Source organism: Rousettus aegyptiacus, unplaced genomic scaffold (assembly GCF_014176215.1).
Source record: "Rousettus aegyptiacus isolate mRouAeg1 unplaced genomic scaffold, mRouAeg1.p scaffold_m13_p_10, whole genome shotgun sequence".
Taxonomy (NCBI): Eukaryota; Metazoa; Chordata; class Mammalia; order Chiroptera; family Pteropodidae; genus Rousettus; species Rousettus aegyptiacus.
In genome coordinates this window covers 72,213,606-72,234,199 of record NW_023416285.1, presented here as the reverse complement: position 1 = coordinate 72,234,199, position 20,594 = coordinate 72,213,606, and the positions used below count along the sequence as shown (strand labels likewise).

The 20,594-nt window shown below is 38.1% G+C and overlaps 1 protein-coding gene across 13 annotated transcripts in view; it reads left to right on the top strand.

The window, feature by feature from the left end:
- LIMCH1 (LIM and calponin homology domains 1) overlaps nucleotides 1-20,594 on the top strand; it is a 332,907-nt gene that overhangs the window by 122,355 nt on the left and 189,958 nt on the right. For all 13 annotated transcript variants that reach the window (XM_036227982.1, XM_016160713.2, XM_036227975.1 and 10 more), the window contains exon 2: nucleotides 380-450. In XM_036227982.1, the coding sequence (XP_036083875.1) occupies nucleotides 380-450 (71 nt within the window). The remainder of the gene's footprint in view (nucleotides 1-379; nucleotides 451-20,594) is intronic.

Genomic DNA, 20,594 nt, shown 5'->3' with positions numbered 1-20,594 from the left:
CTTTTGAAAGTCTGTGGATTGCATCCTCAGGATTAAAGAGGCTGTGCCTTAACTTATCATGGCCACAGTCAAAAAGTAACATCCTTATTGGGAAGAAGAGATATTTTTAAAGGTATTAGATAAGGAAAAAAACCTTCAGAGAAATGGTCTAAATTTAAGATTAGCTGATCTAAGCAAAACTACTCATGGAAGGAAATTCATACGTAATAGAGTTTTCCCATTCTTAGAATGCCACCAGTTATTTCAAGGCTCTTAAATATCTAAGAGAGAGAAGATATAAAAGAAAGAAAAAAGAAAACAAACCACTGTGCTTCCTGTTCAAAAAATGAAATTTATGCTCTTTTTCTTTCTTTCTTTTTTTTTTTTTTTTTTTTTGTAGCAAGTAACCGGCAGAAGCTTTGGTGATAAAGATTTTCGGACAGGGTTAGAAAACGGAATCCTGCTCTGCGAGTAAGTATAGCCTGTATTCAATTGATTTTTATTCCAGAAAATTTATTAATATGGTTCAATTTGTCTATAAAACTACAGTGTTTTTGTTATGAATTTATTCATACTTTGAATCTGAAATTGAAAAATATCACCGGGTTAGATATTAAATATAAGTAGGTGAGGGAGTTGGTGTTCAGTAGGGGGTGGTAGGCACTATGGCACTTTCAAACTAGATAACGAAGGAGTATCTGGTAGCTGCCACTCAGTTCCAACCAACCTTTAGGATGTGAGAATCTGAGCACACGTAATTGAAGGATATTGACCAAATTGTAGTAAAAGTAGTGGCCTTTCTTTCCTCTACTCCTCTAACAAAAGCAGCTTGTACCAAGTGCAAACAGTGCTTCTCTTTACTCATAGCATCTTAAAGCATGTCGGGTAATTTACTCGGTGTGCCTGCTTTCCTGAAGTAGCTTGAGTATATTTAATTTGTGCTGTCAACAAAGTTCAAATGTGAACAATAATTGCAGTGCTTAACTTCTATTTTTGAACCTGGACTTTGTCATAGAGTGCTGCCATGATGATGGATTCAAGAGCTTTCTGTGAACTAACTAGTTCCGAACATAAAATAACCTAGAACCTTAATACTTATAGATAGATAGACATAATAAAATTGACAGATGATAAATATAGATGATAGACTTCATAGATTTCAAAATTGTAATATATTTAATAGGTTCTTTAATTTTGGTACTGATTTATTTATTTATTTGTAAATACTCAGCTCTTAATTATTCAGTCTGCAAACTGTATACATGTATGTAACCTATACCTTGGTCAAGATAAAGAACAGAAAGTTCCTTCATGTTCTTTCCCAGTCATTCTCAACTACCTATAGAAAAGCACTGTTCTGATTTCTGTCACTATAACTCTGTCTTCTCTTATCCTGCACTGTATGTAAATGGAATCACATAGAATGCACTCCAGTTTTGGTGACTTTCAGAATATTGTTTGGGACCCACTGATAATAGTTGAAAGAGTATTCGTTACCCACCCAAAGTCTGAAAATGGGAGGGGGTGTTTTGTAAAAACTCAAGTCCCAAGCATAATTTCTCTAATGGTTAGCATGTCCAAAGCAGGAGCTTTAGCCTGCCAACTTGAGCAAGATAGAGTCAGAGAGACTGAGCATTTCCCTCTATTTCAAGAGCATGAGTTTTAGAGCCTGAGAACTAAAACTCAGGTACTTACTTCACACCTTAAGTAAGGTAACTTTCTCTAGTCTCTTTTTTTCTCTCTGAAATGGTGTTAAAAACTTTATAATTGTTGCCTGTTCCATAAGCTTTTTGTGAATTTCAGCAGGATCATGTGGATATGGTGCCTTAAAAATTATGTTTGCTATGTAAATGTTGATTATTATGCAGCACCATTCAACACATTTCATATCAGCATCTCTTATTTCCTACTCCCCCACTGCCTTTCTTTCTTCAAAGAAATTTATAGACCGTAATTGCTGTTTTGATACTGTCCTTCCAGTGGTCTCTCTGCTCTTCTCGTGCTTATTTCTCTCTCCACCTCTTCCCTTTATGACACTAAATCGGAGCTCAGCTCACAGGTGAACCATAATTAGTTTAGCATCTTACCAGAGACAAGCTCAGACAGGCTCCTAACACTTCTATTGTATTCTAGAACCTGCTTCTTCAATGAATCTGGACTTAGCCCTTTTCCTAATGTTAACAGATTAGTCCACATCTGATATAATTTATGTCCATAATGCTCCCTTTGCTCTGTTACAGTCGGTCTTTGGTACCAATTTTTGTTTTCCTAACCTTTGGATTCCTAACTTTGGATCGAGCGGGTTTGTCTGAAGGCAAGGCTCTGGATCTAGAGACATTTGCATACATAAAATTTGTTTCTTACCTAGATGAGGACATTGAGTTAGAGGATGGATACTCTCATGTGTGCAGTGGCCTTTTACAAACACACTGATGAATGTTAGGTTTAGGGGTGGAGAAGTGGGGTTTAGTTCCAGGCCATGGTTAGGAAATAGTATGGCTTAGGCCATTCAGGGGCCTCTTTAAATAAATAAAGGGTTTGCACAGCTGACACCCTGAAGGTGAAACTGAGGAAACTGGACAACACAGGACATAGACAGATGTTACTGTCTAGGTAGATAGGACAAAACATAAGACAAATGAGTTATTGTTGATAAGTCCTCTAATCATGAGGATTAAAACCACTGTTTCTATTTGAAGGAGTCCAAGGACCAAGGTCAAGTCCTGACTTGCGTATGGACTACAGCTGGCAGTTTGCTAAGCGTGGGATGAACTGCATTGGTAGCTGCAGGCAAGGAAAGCCAGTAGCATGAGTCCCAGCTAGAGCCTTCTCAGCAGCCAGAGAAACCAGATGCAAACAAATTTCTAAGGGCAGGACCCACAGAGCAATAAGAAACAAAAACATGACCCAGGAGCTGCATGCACTGATAGCTGAGAACAGAAGAGAAAGAAGATTTCCCTCTCTTTTTTGGTCAAGGGTGGAGGCATGGCTAGGTTTAATTTGAGCAGACCGAGATTAGCAAGTATGTTTTGTGAGACTTATATCCAGAGACCAATCTGACGAGGAGGGGGTCTTGCACTGTTTCAAGCATGGGGTTGGTTGATGGCAGAGGCCAAAAGGCTGGAAATCCAGTTTAGGGGGGGTCTCAGGAAAGTGAAGATTCCCAGCGAGTGGATCCATGAAGGTTTAACACTTGTCTCTGGAGAATAGATGAAAATACCTAAAGCTGGGCCACTCTCTAGTACCAGAGAGTTTTGTGGATACTGGTGATTAAGGAGTTCTAACCCATAACTGGCAGTCATGTAGCAACATTTAAAAATATAAGAACTCTCTATAATTTCAAATTTTGAAAACTAGCAATTCAGCTCCTCTGAAGCTGGGCTTTCATAACATACAGTTCTTTTATTTTTTTTTAATTATTGGGGCTTTTCAACTTTGTTTTATTCAAAACAGAGTCCAGTTAGTGTCCTGTAACAGTGTTATGACCCCAGCTGAAAAATACGTGAACAGCATCGGTGAATTCTTTCTTTTATTCAACAAACTCTCATCGTTTTGTCTGAGTCGGATTGGCTCTGTTGGTTGCAACTGTGGACAGACACCATGCTCTTTGTTCACTAAAAATTTCTTAAGTTGTTTATGAGTCTGAAAAGAATTCACAGTTCTCTTCAAACTAAAGGGCATCTTATAAGGCTGGGGTTTAGTTTTCTTCTTATCACCCTGATTCCAACCTTACCTGTGGTGAATGAGGACACTATCATATGCATTTCACAGAAGTAGTAACTGAGGCACAAAAGATTACATAATTTTGCTTAATTTATAAAAATAAGAAAGATTTAAATTTAGAAGTCTGATTTCTTAGCTTTTGCTGTTGTTACCTACAGTCTTGTGTCTGGAGTTGAGAGTTTAATGGGTGAAGAAAGCAAGAGGATAGGGAGTAGTGGTGGAATGGAATTGATGCCTGAAAACCTGGAGTCTGAGGAGAAGGGCAGTACAGAGGATAACGACTGGGTCTCACTCAGTTGGTGACTTTGGAAAAATATAAACATCAAGGCATAGTGGCTCTTCTTATGATAAGAAGGCAGTCCAATAAGAGTGAGGGCATGAGAGGACAGGACAGTGTGGTCAGTGGATGTAGGTTTCAGTTTTCTTAGGTGGAAGCATCAAAACTACATGGAAACAAATGAGAGTGGTGGACCTATATTAAAAACTACAGCAACAGGAGAGAGAAAAGACTGGCACCTACAGGCATCATAGAAGATGGAAATTGAGTCGCTTCCAAATTACCCTGGGAGCGCTTTTACTTTGCCTGTGAAGTGCAATATGCGTGGCTTCATATGTGGTAATACTTATACATAAATGTATAACTTACAGTAATAGCAAGTATAAAATAGAATGTATATGCCAAATAGAATTATAGTAGATATGTTTTTGCTATAATCATCTCTCTCTTCCTCTGCTGCTTTTGCCAAGGATGCATAGTTGAAGTTTTGGAGGTTAAAGCTCAAAGTGAGCCCTCTGCTCAACATTAAATAAAACGTTTCAGATCAAAGTGTGACAAAGCTGCATGTGTGACAAGTGTCATGCTGTTAGAAATGCTAGTTGAATACTGCATTTTGTTCTTGAGGACTTCAGGATTTAAAGGGAAGACTGCAAAGAACCATTGCCTAAGGAGGCCTCTCCCAGTACAAGAGTCGCTGATGGCAGCCATCTAATTCCCTGAACCCAGATCAGACAATTTTGAAATAATTCCAGAAATGAAAGCTTCTGACTTGTTTTCCTGACTATGACTTTTATTATTTAGATAGAACTCAATGGAATTTCATCTGTATCTGGGGCAGCAAATTATGAGCCTTGACTCGTTTTTGTGCTAGCCTCCCTTCTTGCTAAGAATGGCTTTTACATTTTTAAAGGGTTGTAAATAAAACAAAACAGAGTTTTATGTGGATCATAGAGCCCAAAATGTTTATTTTCTGGCCCTTTACAGATAAAGTCTGCCAGCCCATAAGGACTATAGAATTAATTTTCAATATAAATTGTTTACCCTCATAAAGTTAAGTGTTTGAGTTTGGGCAGCACAAAAATCCTGTTTGAGTGAATCAAATAGCTTTTTACTAAGGGTTTTGTCAGGAGTTTCTTTACAAGTCACCTCCCACCCAGCCAACTTTTTATTTTGAACAATTTCAAACTTATAGGAAAGTTACAAAAATAAGGGTTACCCATACACCCTGCAACTAGAATCAGTTATTATCATTTTGCCATGCTTGCTTTATATATATGTGTGTGTATATATATTATGTACATATGCATCTACAGCTACATCTAAAAGCCAGTTCCCTTTTATGAGAGAGCATAATAGAAGGTGAATAGATATGGATTTGGGAAACCTTAAGTGGAATCCTTTGAAATTGTATTACTAGACCAAATCAGCCAGAAAATGTTATTTCAAATGTTTCAACCTAGTAGATAGTTCAGATCTTAGATGTACCTCCTGTGTGTTCTTAGGTAAGTTACCTAACCTCCCTGAGCACCAGTTTTTTCATCTTTAAAACAGGTTTAATTGTACCTAATCCATAGGGGTGTTCTGAAGATTAAGTGAATTGGTAATGTATATAAAACTCTGTTTAGTGCTTGGAAAATATCAGGCGCTTAAATGTTGATTTTTCTCCTTTTGTCTATGAAATAGGGAAACTACTACCTCATAAAGTCCCTCAGAGATTCCAGTGAGAGAATAGTGTAAAGTACTTGGCACTTTCTGGCACTTGGCTGGCACTCTGGATCACTAGCTGTCCTCATTTTTGTTGGAAATAGGCCCAAAGTCAGTTATGAATATGACATAGCCAATGAAGCTCTGTGTTACTAAGCTCCCATCAACTGTCTCCCCAGGGCTGCCAATAAGCCACAGGATGAACGAATTGGGAATTTACTTTCTAGTTTCTCTTGCCTCCCCTGTGATTGAACGCTGGGCAAGTAAGTTTGGGTCCTTACAGACCTGATCATCTGTGAATAATGAGCTTTGGCTGGCAGAACTTGAAGCCTAGAGTGATTGTTTTGAAACAGAAACCTTGACCTCTATGGTGATGTTGTTTCTTCCTGCTCCCTCCAGTCTGTTGAGGCTTCTTTCTCTGGAAGCTGTTCTAGAACCCTTCAGGCAGAGTTAGTGGGTTCCTCTCTGGCTTCTAAGAATCTCCACCACTTCTGTGTTGGCACTCATCACAGTGCTTCACTTCTTTGTCCCACAATTTTTTAAAACTTTCTGTTTCCTATGCCAGATTGAAAGCTTCCTGAAGATCCTTTCCCTTTATCTTTGAATTTTCCTCACTAGACACTGGTCTGTCACATAATACATCTGTTATAAACACTTGTTGAATAAAGTGAGTCTAGTAATACGATCTCTATCTAGGCTGCCTAAATCTACGAACTCAGCTGTCATTATCAACATTATCATCTGTCTATCTCTCTTCCCTCTCCTGCCCTCATCATCTTCTCTCCTCTCCTTTTCTCTCTTTCTCTAACAACACACACACACACACACAATTTTACATGAAGAATGGACCCATCACTGAAGACTTGGAGGTCAAGAGGTAGAAGTACTCTCTTTATGTTTAAGGTGCTCCATGATAGTTCCATCTTCTTAGGAGTTATAGAGATGAACTTATGGATTTTATTCTGCAGACACATTTTCATGGACTGCAAAGTCTGAGTATGTTAGTCTGCAAATAAGTGACCAATAAAGAATGTCTTAGTGGATTTTTGTCTCAGTTCTTATGTTGCTGAAATGATTTTCCGAAGATAAGAAATCTGTTGGCAAACACTTGTTTATATCATCGCTGATGAATGAGCTGCTTGTTCTAAGAAGGAGGGTTGGTCTTGGATTCTTGTCCTGATTTCAGCATGAGATGTGGTCTGTCGCAGATATGTACTAGTCCCTAGGACAAGTTGGAAGTTGACAGTGTAGCTTTGAGACATTTTGTCATACAGAGGACTTGTTGGCTATTGACCATGTTCTGTACAGCCCCAGATTAGGCACCAAGGGGCCATAAAAAGGAAATACAAGTCTCAATGCCTGATCTTCAGGAGTTTTGTAATGTACTTGGGGAATTGAACACGCACACAGAGGAGCTCTTACGGTGTAAGCCAGTGTATGTGTAACTGCAAAAGTAACCACAATTTAATCGCCAAGATTTATTGAGTTAAAGGGAGATTTTTATAGTTTGGGAGACAGTTATTGGGGAGATACTATATCAAGTGAATTTTACTTAAGATAAGAATAGGGTGAGGGAAAGAGAAGGACATCCTACATAGAGACAATATCAGGGGAAAGGTTTGGGGTGGGTATGCTGTGTTTAGAATTACGTCAGGAGATATACTTGACTTCTCTCCTTCAATCAACTCACCTTTTTAGGAACCCACTTACAAGTGTGGTAAGTTACTAGGATGACTAGTATACTATGCAATAAAATCATATAACAGGGTGCCCTGAAAAGTTCTGGAATCTAAATCCTGACTCCATATAGGGTATAAACCTCAGGTTTCCTTGAGGAAATGGCATTTAGGTGGGGACCTGAATGAAGAGTAGAAATTAGCCAGGAAAGAGGGAAGGGAGTTGGAAGTAGGAAAGAAGTATGTTATAGACTGAAAGAATAGCATGTTTGAAAATTTCAAAACAAAAAGAAGTTGTATGTATTAGAGGAATTGAAGAAGACTTGTTTAGTCAAAATGTAGAAAACAGGGAAGACAATTGTAAGACATGAAGGTGGATGGAGAAGAGAAGTAGACAGGAGCAAGACCACTCAGAGCTTTGTAAGCCATAGAAAGATTTTTGGTTTTGACTGCCAGAAAAACAGAAACGAGAACTTTGAAGAAACCAACAGGACTTGGTAGAACATAGGATATAGATGAATGAAAGAAAAGGGTAAAAATAATCAGCATTTCAACTGTCAATGAAAAGCAAGGTGGGGCCCTTGATGTGAGCTGAAAGGGTCCTTTATGTTTGGAGAAGTCATGATTTCAGTTTAGGTAGGGTGAGTTTGGGATATAGACAGTCCATCTGGGAGGAGAACACTGTAGCGCGTATTGGGGATGAGGGCCTAGAACTTAACAGGTAAGATTATGGATTTACCTTATTCAAATTGGATTTGCTAGCCATTGCTGGACATCAAGGTCAAGCTCTGAGATATAAAAGATCACATCAAGAAAGAACAGGAGAACAAGGTCTCAGTTTGAGGAAGTCTCCACCCATGGGTCAGAGGCGAAAGAGAATCTCACAAAGGGGCTATCAGAGAGATGAGAGAAAACCAGGAAGTGTGGTGTCATGGAAACCAAGGGAGCTAAAAAGACTTGAGAAGCTGGAGGTCACCTGAATTGTGTAGCACCAGCAGAGACCAGTTTGATCCAGGCCTGAGAAAAGGCCTGCTTTGCTGGTTGAAGCAGACAGTGGAGACATTCATAGCCATCTCTGGGAAGTGCCAGTCAACTGATTATGATTCAACCTAATTGTTTAGGTCTGGCTCATGTTTTTGCATTATTTCAACAGGCCAATGTTAAAAGACCTTAACTAGCATAAATTACACATGCAATATTTTCCTCAGCTATTGAAAAAGAAATGAGACTATCCTGACTCAGTGGCTTTTATAGTTTGTCATTCAAATGAGATACTTTTGAAAGTGAAAGGCAGTATTAACCAGTTGAGATGCTGGGACAACAAATGAAATCTGGGACTATCCTTGGCTAACTGGGATATATGGTCACCACAGTGGGATGTATGGTCGACTCCAATGCCTTCTAATCACCATTGCTTTTTTCAGTATTCACAAACCCATCCTTTAATTAATCCTCTCAGCATCCCTGGGGGGTGAACAACCCGGATCATATCTTCTCTGCCCCCCCCCCACTGGAGATGGTCAGCTGTAGACCCAAGGTGGAACCCAGTGTGTCCTTGAACTATGTGTCTACAGCTCTTTCTTTAATCCAGATACTCACTTGAATCTGAGCAAGCTTGGGTCCTTTTGCCCTTACTGTTTTTAGCCTTAGCAGAATAATAAGAATTCGATAGGCCTTCTATGTACAGTTCTCCCTTGTCTTTTGGCCAAATCACAATTGGCCTCCCTGACTTGGCCTATTTCCAGCTCTTTGGCACCAAAGCTTTTAAGTTCAAATAAGGACATTTCAACTCACTCTTGTAAAAAAGATCTCCCATGAAAAGCTGCTTCTTAAAGATTGGCCTGGTTTAGGTGGGGACTTAGGCAAGAACTGAGTATTTCCAACAGCCTTGTGTTAGGAAAGATGAAAACAGATGAAGAACATTGAAAGAGAATTGATAAGACTCATGATGAGCAGAATAGACTTCTAATGTTGCCCTTTTTTTTTTTTTTGAATCCTCAACAAATAGGGGTTTGGTTCCTATTCAAAAGAAGGACTCTTAGCACAGTGTGTGTGTGTGTGTGTGTGTGTGTGTGTGTGTGTGTGTGTGTGTGTTGGGAGAAGTTACTGTTTCCATTCAAACTGCACTTTAGCATCAACTACAAGAGTCTACACAAGACTTTTGTGTATATCTGTGCATTGTACATTTGAAACATTCTCAAGCTCAACCATCTTGGCAAATATTTTATAATCCTTGTTACAGCTTCTTTTCTCTTAGCACATAGTTTTACATAACCTAAGCCAAGTAGGAGAATTATAGAGTATCTTTTGATGCTTCCGAAAAATATTTGAAATTTATTTTAGCATAATTATCATTGAGAAATCATCTCAAAATGTACATTAAAACCACTTCCCTCATAATAGGTGATTTCCTTCACCATATCAATCTGTGCCTTAATAAATTATTAAACTTCTGTTCATTTAAATCACAGACTTCATCTCTTTCCTACTAAACAAATTTATTACACATTTATTAGAATGACTTATTGATGTAAAAAAATAAAACAGTAAGTTTAAATATGGGCTGTTTGTGTGGTAGAGGAGAAACTGGCCTATCCCACTACCTGCCTGTGGAGTTACATGCTATATTAGGATTTGCCTGCATTTGAGAGGATTTAGTAACTCCCTAATTGCACTACCTTAATAATCCATTTTTTGATGGTCTTAACTGGGCTGCCAGGCTGGGTGGGCTGGTTTTCCACAATGAAGTGTGCAAAATGCCTGCCTCAAGTGTTTCTTTCTAAATGTTTCCTTTGGTTACCCACAGGAGAGGACCTTTTCTTAAATAGCCCATCAAAGACCCAGTTTATATATGATTTCTTTTTTATAATTAACTATACAGAAATAGACTTCCCACTTTATGCTAAGGGGAGGAAAAAAGAGCAAACGAAAAGACAAATAGAAAGTTTAGGCTTTCTGGCTGAGAGATTAGCTATAGTGCTGCCTTTCCTTATGCTACTGTACACTCTGCCATGAAGCAGATGTTCCCAAACATAGCTTCATTGTGCCTGGTGTTCCTTCCCACAAAACAGGACATGATTCAGGTTCCTCTGCCTGCCCCCTGGTGTCCCTCACTGTCCGGGAGCAGTGTTTCTATTTGGCTTATCTAAGCTATCCCTTTGGACTGGCCACAGAGAATGATGATTATTCCTGTGATTTTCTTTGTGGTGCCCTACCTTCATGCCTTTGCTGCATTTAATTCCAACCATTTGGGGTGTTCATTTCCCTGTCCCTTTCTAAATCCTAAACCCACACATTGGGCACCTTTTCCCCTATGAAGTTACCCTCTACCTGCAGCCCAAATTCAGTGCTTCCTTCCTCTTCTTAGTGCCCATGGCAGTGACAACCATACATATTGAGGTAGAGATGACAACCTTGATTACAAATGCTTTCTATTTTTTCTTGTTTGAAAGTATTTTGGCTTTGTCTAGAGCAAGTAATTTGTCTCACACATGGCACTGCTCATGAGGTTGTAAGTTTTAACTTTCTATTGGATGATAAATTTCTTGATATAGTGACAGTGACTCACCTATTTTTTCCATGCCTAACAGTGCTTGCACATGGCAGGAATATAGTAAATTTGGATGAGATGGGAGGAAGGAAGATTATTTTATACTTTTTATACATTTGAAATTATTAACATGTTATAGCTAATCAATAAATTTGTATTAAAACAATGCTGTATTAACTCAAAAAAGATCGCAGACCTAAATGCAAGAGCTAAGACTACAATTCTTAGAATAAAATACAGAAATATATCTTTGTGACCTTAGATTAGACAGTGGTTTCCTGCATATAATATTAAAAGTATAAATGACAAAAGACAAAAATAGATAAATAGGACTGTATCAAAGTTAAAAGCTTTTGTCCTGTAAATGGTACCACCTCCCAGAATGAGAAAAAAGATGATAACATTTGGAATTCATATATCTGAGAAGGAATTGCTATTTAGAATACATAAAAACCCCTTATAACTCAATAATAAAAACATAAATAATACAATTAAAAATGGGCAAAGATATCTGAAAAGATATTTCCCCAAAAAAGATATAAAAATGGCCAATAAGCACATAAAAAGATGCCCAGCATCATTAGTCTTTAGAGAAATGCAAATTAAAACCACTGGGAGATACTACCCCATACCCACTAGAATGGCTGTAATTAAAAAGGAAAGCAGTAAGTGTGGCAAGGATGTGGAGAAATTGGAACCTTCATACATTGATGATGGGACTGTCAAATGGTACAGGCACTTGAGTAAACAATTTGGCAGTTCCTCAAAAAGTTAAATATTAAGTTTCAATATGTCCCAGCAATTATACTTCTGGGTACATATCCAAGAGAAATGGAAACGTATGTCCAAAACAACTTATACACAAATGTTTACGACAGCATTATTATAATAACCAAAGGATAGAAACAACCCAAATGCCCATCAACTAATGAATGGATAGATAAAATGTTGTATATTCATACAATGCAATATTATTTGGCCATCAAAAGGAATTAACTGCCAATATATGCTATAACATGGATAAATCAAAACCGTTATGCTAAGTGAAAGAAACCAGTCTCAAAAGACCACATTATATAATCCCATTTATATGAAATGTTCAGAATAAGCAAATCTATATAGACAGAATGTAGATTAGGTGTTGTTTAGGGCTAGGGGTTGTGGATGGCTGGAATGGAGGGTTAAAGCTAATGGATATCGGGTTTCCTTCCGGGGAAGGAAAATTAAAATTAGTTTGCATTGATGTTAGCATAATCCTGTGAATTTACAAAAAAAAAAATGGACTCTTCACTTTCAGTGGGTCAATTACATATAAATTATATCTCAAGGTATTCACAGACACAAACTCACAAACTATGGTATTTAAAATTTTGCTTCAAGATGTTGAAAATGCCCTCTAGAAGACTCATTTCAAATATTGTTTAGTGCATTTCTAGATGTACCATTATCATTTTGTAATGTGCTGCCAATGTTTTAGAACTTCATTGAAAAGAACATGCTACAGATTGATATTTATAGTTTGTCTGATTCCAAAAAAAAAGGTAAAGAAAATTATGAAACTCAAACTCAAACTCAAAGACACATTCATTACAATCAGGAAACATAACATTAGGCAAAGAATGATCACAATATGAGGTAATGAGGAAACTTTATTACTTAAATACTACAGTTTTTCTTAACTAAAAGCTCCTTTTCTACCATAGATGAAAAGGCTTTGCTTTTAGTCTCATTCTTTGTCAGAGCTTCTGGCCTAAAGAACACATTCTCCATTCCTCTTAAGTCAGCATCTTGTATTTCTGCTGTACATCCGTGGAGTAGAATAATGTGTACTGTCCAAGGGGAAGTATCCATGGTGTCCTCCTGAGCTCCTTGCTCATTTGTGTGTCCTGTGGGACATCAAAAAGAACCTAGAGATTTTTACTGCTTCCTTTGGAACCAACCAGCTTCCAAACTATCCTTTAGAGAGGAACAGAGTCACTCCATTCATTCCCACCCCCATCCCACAGACCTACAGGAACTTAGTGAAATAACAGTAATTTAAGGGAAGGAGCTAGAAGCCTGTCCGATCCTTGTTGGTGTGGTTGCTTGAACCCACCTTTAGTCTCGGTGATGATAAAATGGTTCAGATGTGATTCACAACAAAAATGGTAAAATTGTTTATGGACCTGAAGTCCATTACAATTTCAAAACTGACATTTTGGCTTCCCAATACTTTGCAATTGCTATTCATTTGATTATCAGTTTACTCAGCAAACATAAATATAGGTGCTACCAAGAACTGCCTTCTACAGGAAAGCTGGGGTTACAGAGAAGACTAACCCTTTGTTGGGTGAGGAAGTTGGACAGTTTCTTTGATGTGTGAAAAATAGGGAAGCCAAAGAGTGTTGGAAACTAGAGGTGAGTCACTCTGTACCTAGGAATTGGCTCAGAGAGAAGGTACTATTTAAGCTGGGTTTTGAAGGGGTGGGGAGAGGCTTGTAGAAAGGACACTTCAGACAGAGGGAGCAGCAAACATGTGAAAATGCTTAGCAAAATACTAGGGCTTTGCATCCTCATGGAAGGAATCATGGCCAGAACCTAGGACAAAATGTCGCAGACTGGAGATGTAAGGTGAGTATCAGGTGGGTTTGAGAAAAACCTTGAATAGCACATTAAGGAGTTTCAACAGCATCCAGTGAGCAAAAGGCTGCCAGCAAAGGCTCTAAACAGAAGAGCAATGGGATTGGGGTTCTTTTTCAGAAAATTATATCTGTTGGCATGGGAGACTTTTAATTACTTTCTGCTGTACACCAAACACAAATATTTGAATAAAACGCTATGGCAAGGAGAAGCAAAATTGCTTCCTACACTTATCTTGCTATCTCCATTTTTAGTTTACAACCTTACTATCTATGTCCTGTGTTTCTGAAGTTCTTTTCCAAGTCACTCATTTTCCAAGTCAAGAACTCAGAATTTATTTCCCCATAGAACTAGTGTTCTTCACAAAGTCTTAGGTAACCCATACCATATCTGAGACAGTGTCAGTTCCACTGTAGAACCCAGTTCCCTGATGGGGTATGAACTTTGTTTGGTGCTTGATGTGGGGCATTTAATAACAATATGTGGCATAAAAAGGAAATTGATTTAGAATTCTAACTAGCCACATTAGGAGTTGACCTCTTATTTCTAGGAGAGCAAAGAGCCTCTTAGCTCTTGGCCTTTTCCCATCACCCTCAGGATGGCAAATGAGGTGGGGAGATAGGAACCTTAGCAAGAATTAAAGGATAGCAAGACTTTGGCAGGGAAGCAGGACCAGAGGCAGCTGTGGGCACTGCTGCAATGTAGCCAAGATTGTACTTGGAGGTTCTTACTGCTGTTGCTTTTGCTTCATTGGTATCCTCCCTTCCTTCCTCCTCATCCCCAGCTTTAGAGACTACACCCATGTAGGCCTGCCCTCTAACAGGACTAACATTATCTCATTACCTCACTTTCATCTCTCTCAACTCCCAACCTGGGTTTTGCCACAGATAGGATGCTTGGGGGCAGAGGGGAGCCATTAATTGACACATCACATTTCCACTTGTGGACAGTACTGGAGTTGGAACCTTCTTGGAGGGGAAGAGGTGATAATAATGGCTGCCATTTATGAAGCATGTATTATACACCAGGCCTGTGCCAAGTGTATTACATGCATTGTTTCACAGTTTCATGCCATGACTAGTAAGTATTATTGTCCCCACTTTACAGAGGAGGAAACTGAGGCTCATAGATGTTGAATACTTAAATAACTTGCCTAGTAAGTTACAGAGTTGGGATTTGGACTCATGTCTTTCTGTCTCAGGAGGCTCTTTGTTACTCATGGAATTTTATGGGCCACAATTCTGGAGCTCTTGGGTCTGAGCACTTTTTGCTGAAGGAGTGTGGAGAATGAGGAGCTGGCTGCTTACCCCACTCAGGTCTAGATACAGAAGCTTGCAGAGCCACATCACAGCAATTTCACTTTCCAAGTTATCTTTCCACCCTCCTGACAGTAAATCCAGCAATGCTGTGTTTTAGCTGTGCAAAAGAAATACTAATTACAATCATTTATTTGTAATTACTACATAGCACAATGATGATTACACATATCATTGCCCCCGTCAGAGTAACTTTAGTCTTCATTTTATTTGATTACTGAATTCTGTTCATGTATTGCCAGCTTTAATGATTCATTGATTATAGGTCATCTTAGACTTGTAGCTTATAAAGCAGGGAGAACCTTGAGTGAGTAGCACAGTGGAAAAGGCAGTTTGGGGGTGAAAAGGTTTGATTACCAGGTGAAGGCATTGGAAGAGTCCTGTAGGCACTTGAAATTCGTTTTAGGGGGGGAGGGGCAGGCGGAAGCAGCATAGCCAAGGCAGTATAGTCAAAGGGGTTAGGTGGGGTCAGTTTGTGTGTGGTGGACAGGTTGATTAAGATAGCACAGATAGGTGGCTGGAGATTAGTTATTGAAATGCAAAAAAGTAAAGCATCACAAGAAAGCCTTCTCAAAAGTAGAAACCTCAGATATGTGCCTGGTGACAATTTCCTTTATCTAGATTATTTTTGTGATTTTTAGGTCTTTTCTAATCCATAAATTCTATAATTTTCAGACAGCAAGAATGATCATGCAAAGGTTGGCCTGGGAGAGAAATTGAAAATTAATCAAAAGGACTCCAAGATAGCAGATAATTTCTGTAGGTTCCCTTCCATGCTTATAGATTATTTCTTTAGTGTTTTTTTTTGTTTGTTTTGTCTTGTTTTTGTTTTTGTTTTTTTAGTATAAAGAACAAAAGTGATATAGAAGAAAGGTTTTTTCTCCCCTTACAAATGTAGGAAAATAAAAACAGGTCCATTTGTTTACGATGTCCCAAATTTTAGCTCTTCTTCCTCCTGCTGCCTTCCCAGTAAGACCCAGGGGGAAAGGATATGCCCCAGTGTTTAATTCTGCATTTGGGAATAGGATTTCCTTAGGTACAATTTGGTGAAGCAAGGCCCTCTTTTATTGGAAAAAAAGATCTCCAGGAGAGCTATAATAGTTAAGATAATACTGGGTGCTGGAACTTTCTTAACTTGGTGGTTTAATACAGTGGAAATGTATGTCTCACTCTCACTGTAGCCCCTTGGCAGCAGTGAAGGGTAGAGACTTCATCCTTAACAGAAGGTCTTCCTTGATCCCAACATCTAATTAGTAAATGGGAGAGGAGATAAAAAATGGAGAATTGCCTGGAAGAGGTTTTAGGAAGAGGCCTGGGTGTGATATATATTATTCTGCCCATTGACCAGAACTCCATTGGCCAGAGCTCAAGTTATACTGCTACAGAAAATTACTAAGGAGGTTGAGAAATGTAGCCTAATTGTGTGCCCAGGAGGGAAAATAGACAGGTTTGATGAACAGTCTCTGCCACAGGAGCTTCATTAGAATAATAACAGCACTGCTGAGCCCTAAGAATTCAGAGTTATGCCCAATTCTTAGAATTTCAAGTCTTTGAAGACCTTCTAAAGCTCTTATGATTTCTTCTTTAGGCGTATTCAAGGCAAGTGGCTTAACTCAATCTATACTTCACAAATTCTGGGCAATTCATAAGACCCCTCAAACGTTTGGTAGATATTAATGGTGGTAATTTGCATTCCAACACTATTTTGTTCATGTGAAACTCCCCTTCAAGTCAGGTTTCACTTTTCTCCTTATTTTAATCCATTTTTCTTGACCTCAGAAGGCTTATTAACTTTCCTGCTTTTGCCAAGGCAACTCTGGGGAAAATAACTTTAAAAATGACATCTGTAACAGGTTTATGGTCAAGGTTAAATTGATCTCATGCTTAAGTTAAAAAAATAGTTGCCATGTTAGATTAAATGAAAGGTCGTATACCTTCATCTAGGATACATAGTGAAACCCAGAAAGTGATCAAGGAAACCACATAGAAAAGCACTACTGAGCCAAATTAAAAGGGACACAAAGTAGGTAATTTGGTGATCATAATTGCCTATTGCAGCTGTATAAACCAAGCTAAAAGAGATGATGATGTAATCTTTTGTTCCAATGACTAAAGTGATTTCCCATGAGATTAAGCATGAATTTCCCAACCCTGTGTTCAAGGTCCAGATAGTTCTCTGCTCTCTCCCCTAAACTCCAGGATAATTATTAGATTTGAATTTCTGAGTCAAATGACTTGTGGAGTAAGCTGAATTTTACAATTCTTTTAAAATTTTACCTTTAATGTTTATATTACAGTCCAATAACAAATAAACTGCTTATTGGTATAATTCCTAATGTCTGAATAGTCTTGTAATACACCCTTTGTAGCAGTATTCCATGTTGTGCCCCTTGAAGAGCTATTAAATTGGCTGCTGGAAGAGTCAGTCTGAAGTAGAACCTTTCTGTCCCAGGGTAGGGATTTGAGATTTTTTTTTTTAATTGAAGATAAAAACAAATTTCTTAGGTTTGTATTTTATAACCATTAAACAATGGTTGAGAGGCTACCACAGACTGAATATTAGGTGTCACAAAGAATTATTAAATGCAACCTGTGGACTAATTGCAACACCATCATCATTCCTGGGTGTCTCACCAATTGTTTCTTTAAGGAATCTAATCTTTAATCTTATAAGAAATGTATTCTATAGTATGTGTGCAGAGCATGCCTTTAATTCACCTTGTCAAAAACTCAATATGACTGTGCATTCGGGTGGTATGACACTGAGCCACATGTGTGTACAGTCTGATCTTCATGTGGGTTTTAAACCTAGTCGTGAGCATGCCTGTTGAGAGAGAGACCTAGGTTCTGTCTTGTTTTCCTTTGTATCCCCCATACCCAGCTTCAGGCCAGAACATTATACAAGCTTGATAAATATTTGTTGAGTACATGAAGGAACATATGGGATAGCCTTTCTTGAAATAGGTCACAGTATGTTTTAGATTTTGATACGAGTTCAGAAGACACCATTTCATTTGTATCATGTAACAACCACATGTATTTTTGCTTACTTTCAATCTCATTAACTTTTTTCATAGTTGAAGGTTATCCAAGATCTTAACTTTTCTTGCTGTTTTTAGTCATTTCTCAGCAGACATGTATTAGGCAAACTATACAGTGTGTAGACTTAATTCATTTATAGGAAATTTTTATCCAAAGGTGTCCAGAAAAAGAAAATAAGTAAAACTTATTTAGTCTTTGGCAGGTGGCCAGTGGAAAAGTTGAAACTAAAATAACTTACACTTACCTAGCAAAAAGGGACATGCTTAGGATATTAAATGAGTATAAATATGCGAGTTTCCATTTACTAAATGCCAGCAACACATTGTCCCATTCGCTTCTCACTACAATCCTGGACAGAAGGTGTATTTTTCAAATCCCCATTTTATTAAAGGGAAAACTGTGACTCTGATCAAGTGACTTCCCAGTAGCTTGCAGTTAATGCATGTTGTATTTACCTGTTAAAACCTAGACTGCTTACTCCAAATTGACTATTTTCCTCATAATTAAGCTGAATATTACAAGTTATTTATCATGTTTTATTTCTGTGTTTTCTGATACTCATGATTTTTAATAAGCAAAAAAAAATCAGTATACATATAGTTGTAAATTTGTTTTTTACCTATTTGCATGTGGTGGTGATTTAAAATTATAAATCAGATTATCTCAATCTCTTTATTTAGAATCTTCTGATGTACTTCTCAGTACATTGTATTTAAAAAAATAATCTAGATACCTTAACTGGGCATGGAGTTTGTTTATACATTGTCTTTCATGGCAACTGTCTCCTTCCATTCTCTCTGCTTGGCTACATTGGCTCTTGAGTATAATAAGCCCACTCCTGCCTTCAAGCCTTTCCACTAACTGGAACTCTTGAAATCTCTCCTTGTCTAATACTTTTGTATAATTCCATTGTTTTCTTAAATGTTACCTCACAGAGCAGCCTTCTGACTACCCAATTAAAGTACTGCCTGTATGGCCTGTTACTATGCTTTCCCAGTGCTTATGCCAACTTAAATTTTCATCTAGTTTATTTACTTGTTTATTTTCTGTCCCTCCCACTGATTTACTTATATCAAGATGGTAAATTCTACACAGAGAGGCTAATAAAATGAGAAAACAAAGAAACATGCCACAAATGAAACAACAGGAGAAAACTCCAGAAAATAAGCTAAATGAAATGGAGGCAAGCCACCTACCAGAGACAGAGTTCAAAATAATGGTTATAAGGATGCTCAATGAACTTAGGGGGAAAATTGATGAGCACAATGAGAACATCAACAGAGAAATAGTAAACATAAAAAAGGACATAGAAACCTTAAAAAAGAACCAAACAGAAATGAAGAATACAATAACTGAAATGAAGAATACACTGAAAGGATTCAACAGTAGATTGAATGAAGGAGAAGATTGAATCAATGATTTGAAAGACAAGGTAGCAGAATACACAAAATCAGAACAACAAAAAGAAAGAAAGAATTTTAAAAAATGAGAATAGTTTAAGAGACCTCTGGGACAATATAAAGCATAACAATGTCCAGATCATAGGAGTACCTGAAGGAGAAGAGTGAAAGCAGGGATTGAGAATCTATTTTAAGAAATAATGACAGAAAACTTTCCTAACCTGGAAAAGGAATTAGACATAGAAGTTCAGAAAGCACAAAGAATCCCAAACAAGAGGAATTCAAACAGACCCACACCAAGAAACATCATAATTAAAATGTCAAAGGTCAAAGACAAAGAGAGAATCTTAAAAGCAAGAGAAAGGCAGCTAGTTACTTACAAGGGTACCCCCATAAGACTGTCTGCTGATTTTTCAATGGAAACTTTACAAGCCAGAGGGACTGGCAAGAAATACTTAAAATTATGAAAAACAAGGATCTACAACCATGAATACTCTACCCATCAAGGCTTTCAATCAAAATGGAAGGTGAGATAAAGAGCATCCCAGACAGGAAAAATCTTAAAGAATTAATTATTGACAAGCCAGTATTACAAGAAATTTTAGAGACTTCTGTAAAAAGAGAAAGGGTTAAAAAGAAAATAGAAATAACAAATAAGAATAGTAAAATGGCAGTAATTATGTACTTATCAGTAATCACTTTAATATGTAAAAGGATTAAGTGCTCCAATCAAAAGATATAGGGTAGAGTGGAGAAAAAAAATGGCGGAGATTATAGAGACTCTGTTCATCCTTCTGGCAACCAAATTAAAGTTGTGATAGAAACAAGGAGAAACAGCAAAGAAAAATAGCCTAGGATCTAGATGAACAAACCATATAACTAGAGAGAAATCCAAGAAATCACCCTGCAATAGCAGAAGGTAGGACAGTGTGAGGACGTGGGGCTGCCTGGTCTCTAGCAGCTGAGTGAGATAGAGTCTGTGGCGGTGGCAGCGGCAGAAGCCTCTTAAAAGGGCTGTGTCCATGAACAGATTTTCATGGTGATGGACCTACTCGCTTTGAGCACCAGTGCCCATTTGGCTGAGCTCAGGGGTCACGAGGGACTTATAGGGAGATATTGTTGGTGTGAGGGTCAAAGCAAGACTTGCTTGGTACAGAAGTGCTGGCGATATCCATTGTTCCCTGTTGAGCCCTTCCCCCTCCCCGTGCATGGACACAGTGCCCCCATAGCTGTGATGTCATCAAACTGGATAACAGAGGTCATTCCGCCCAGATGATTTCCTGAACTCCCATCTCCCCCAACCTGGGT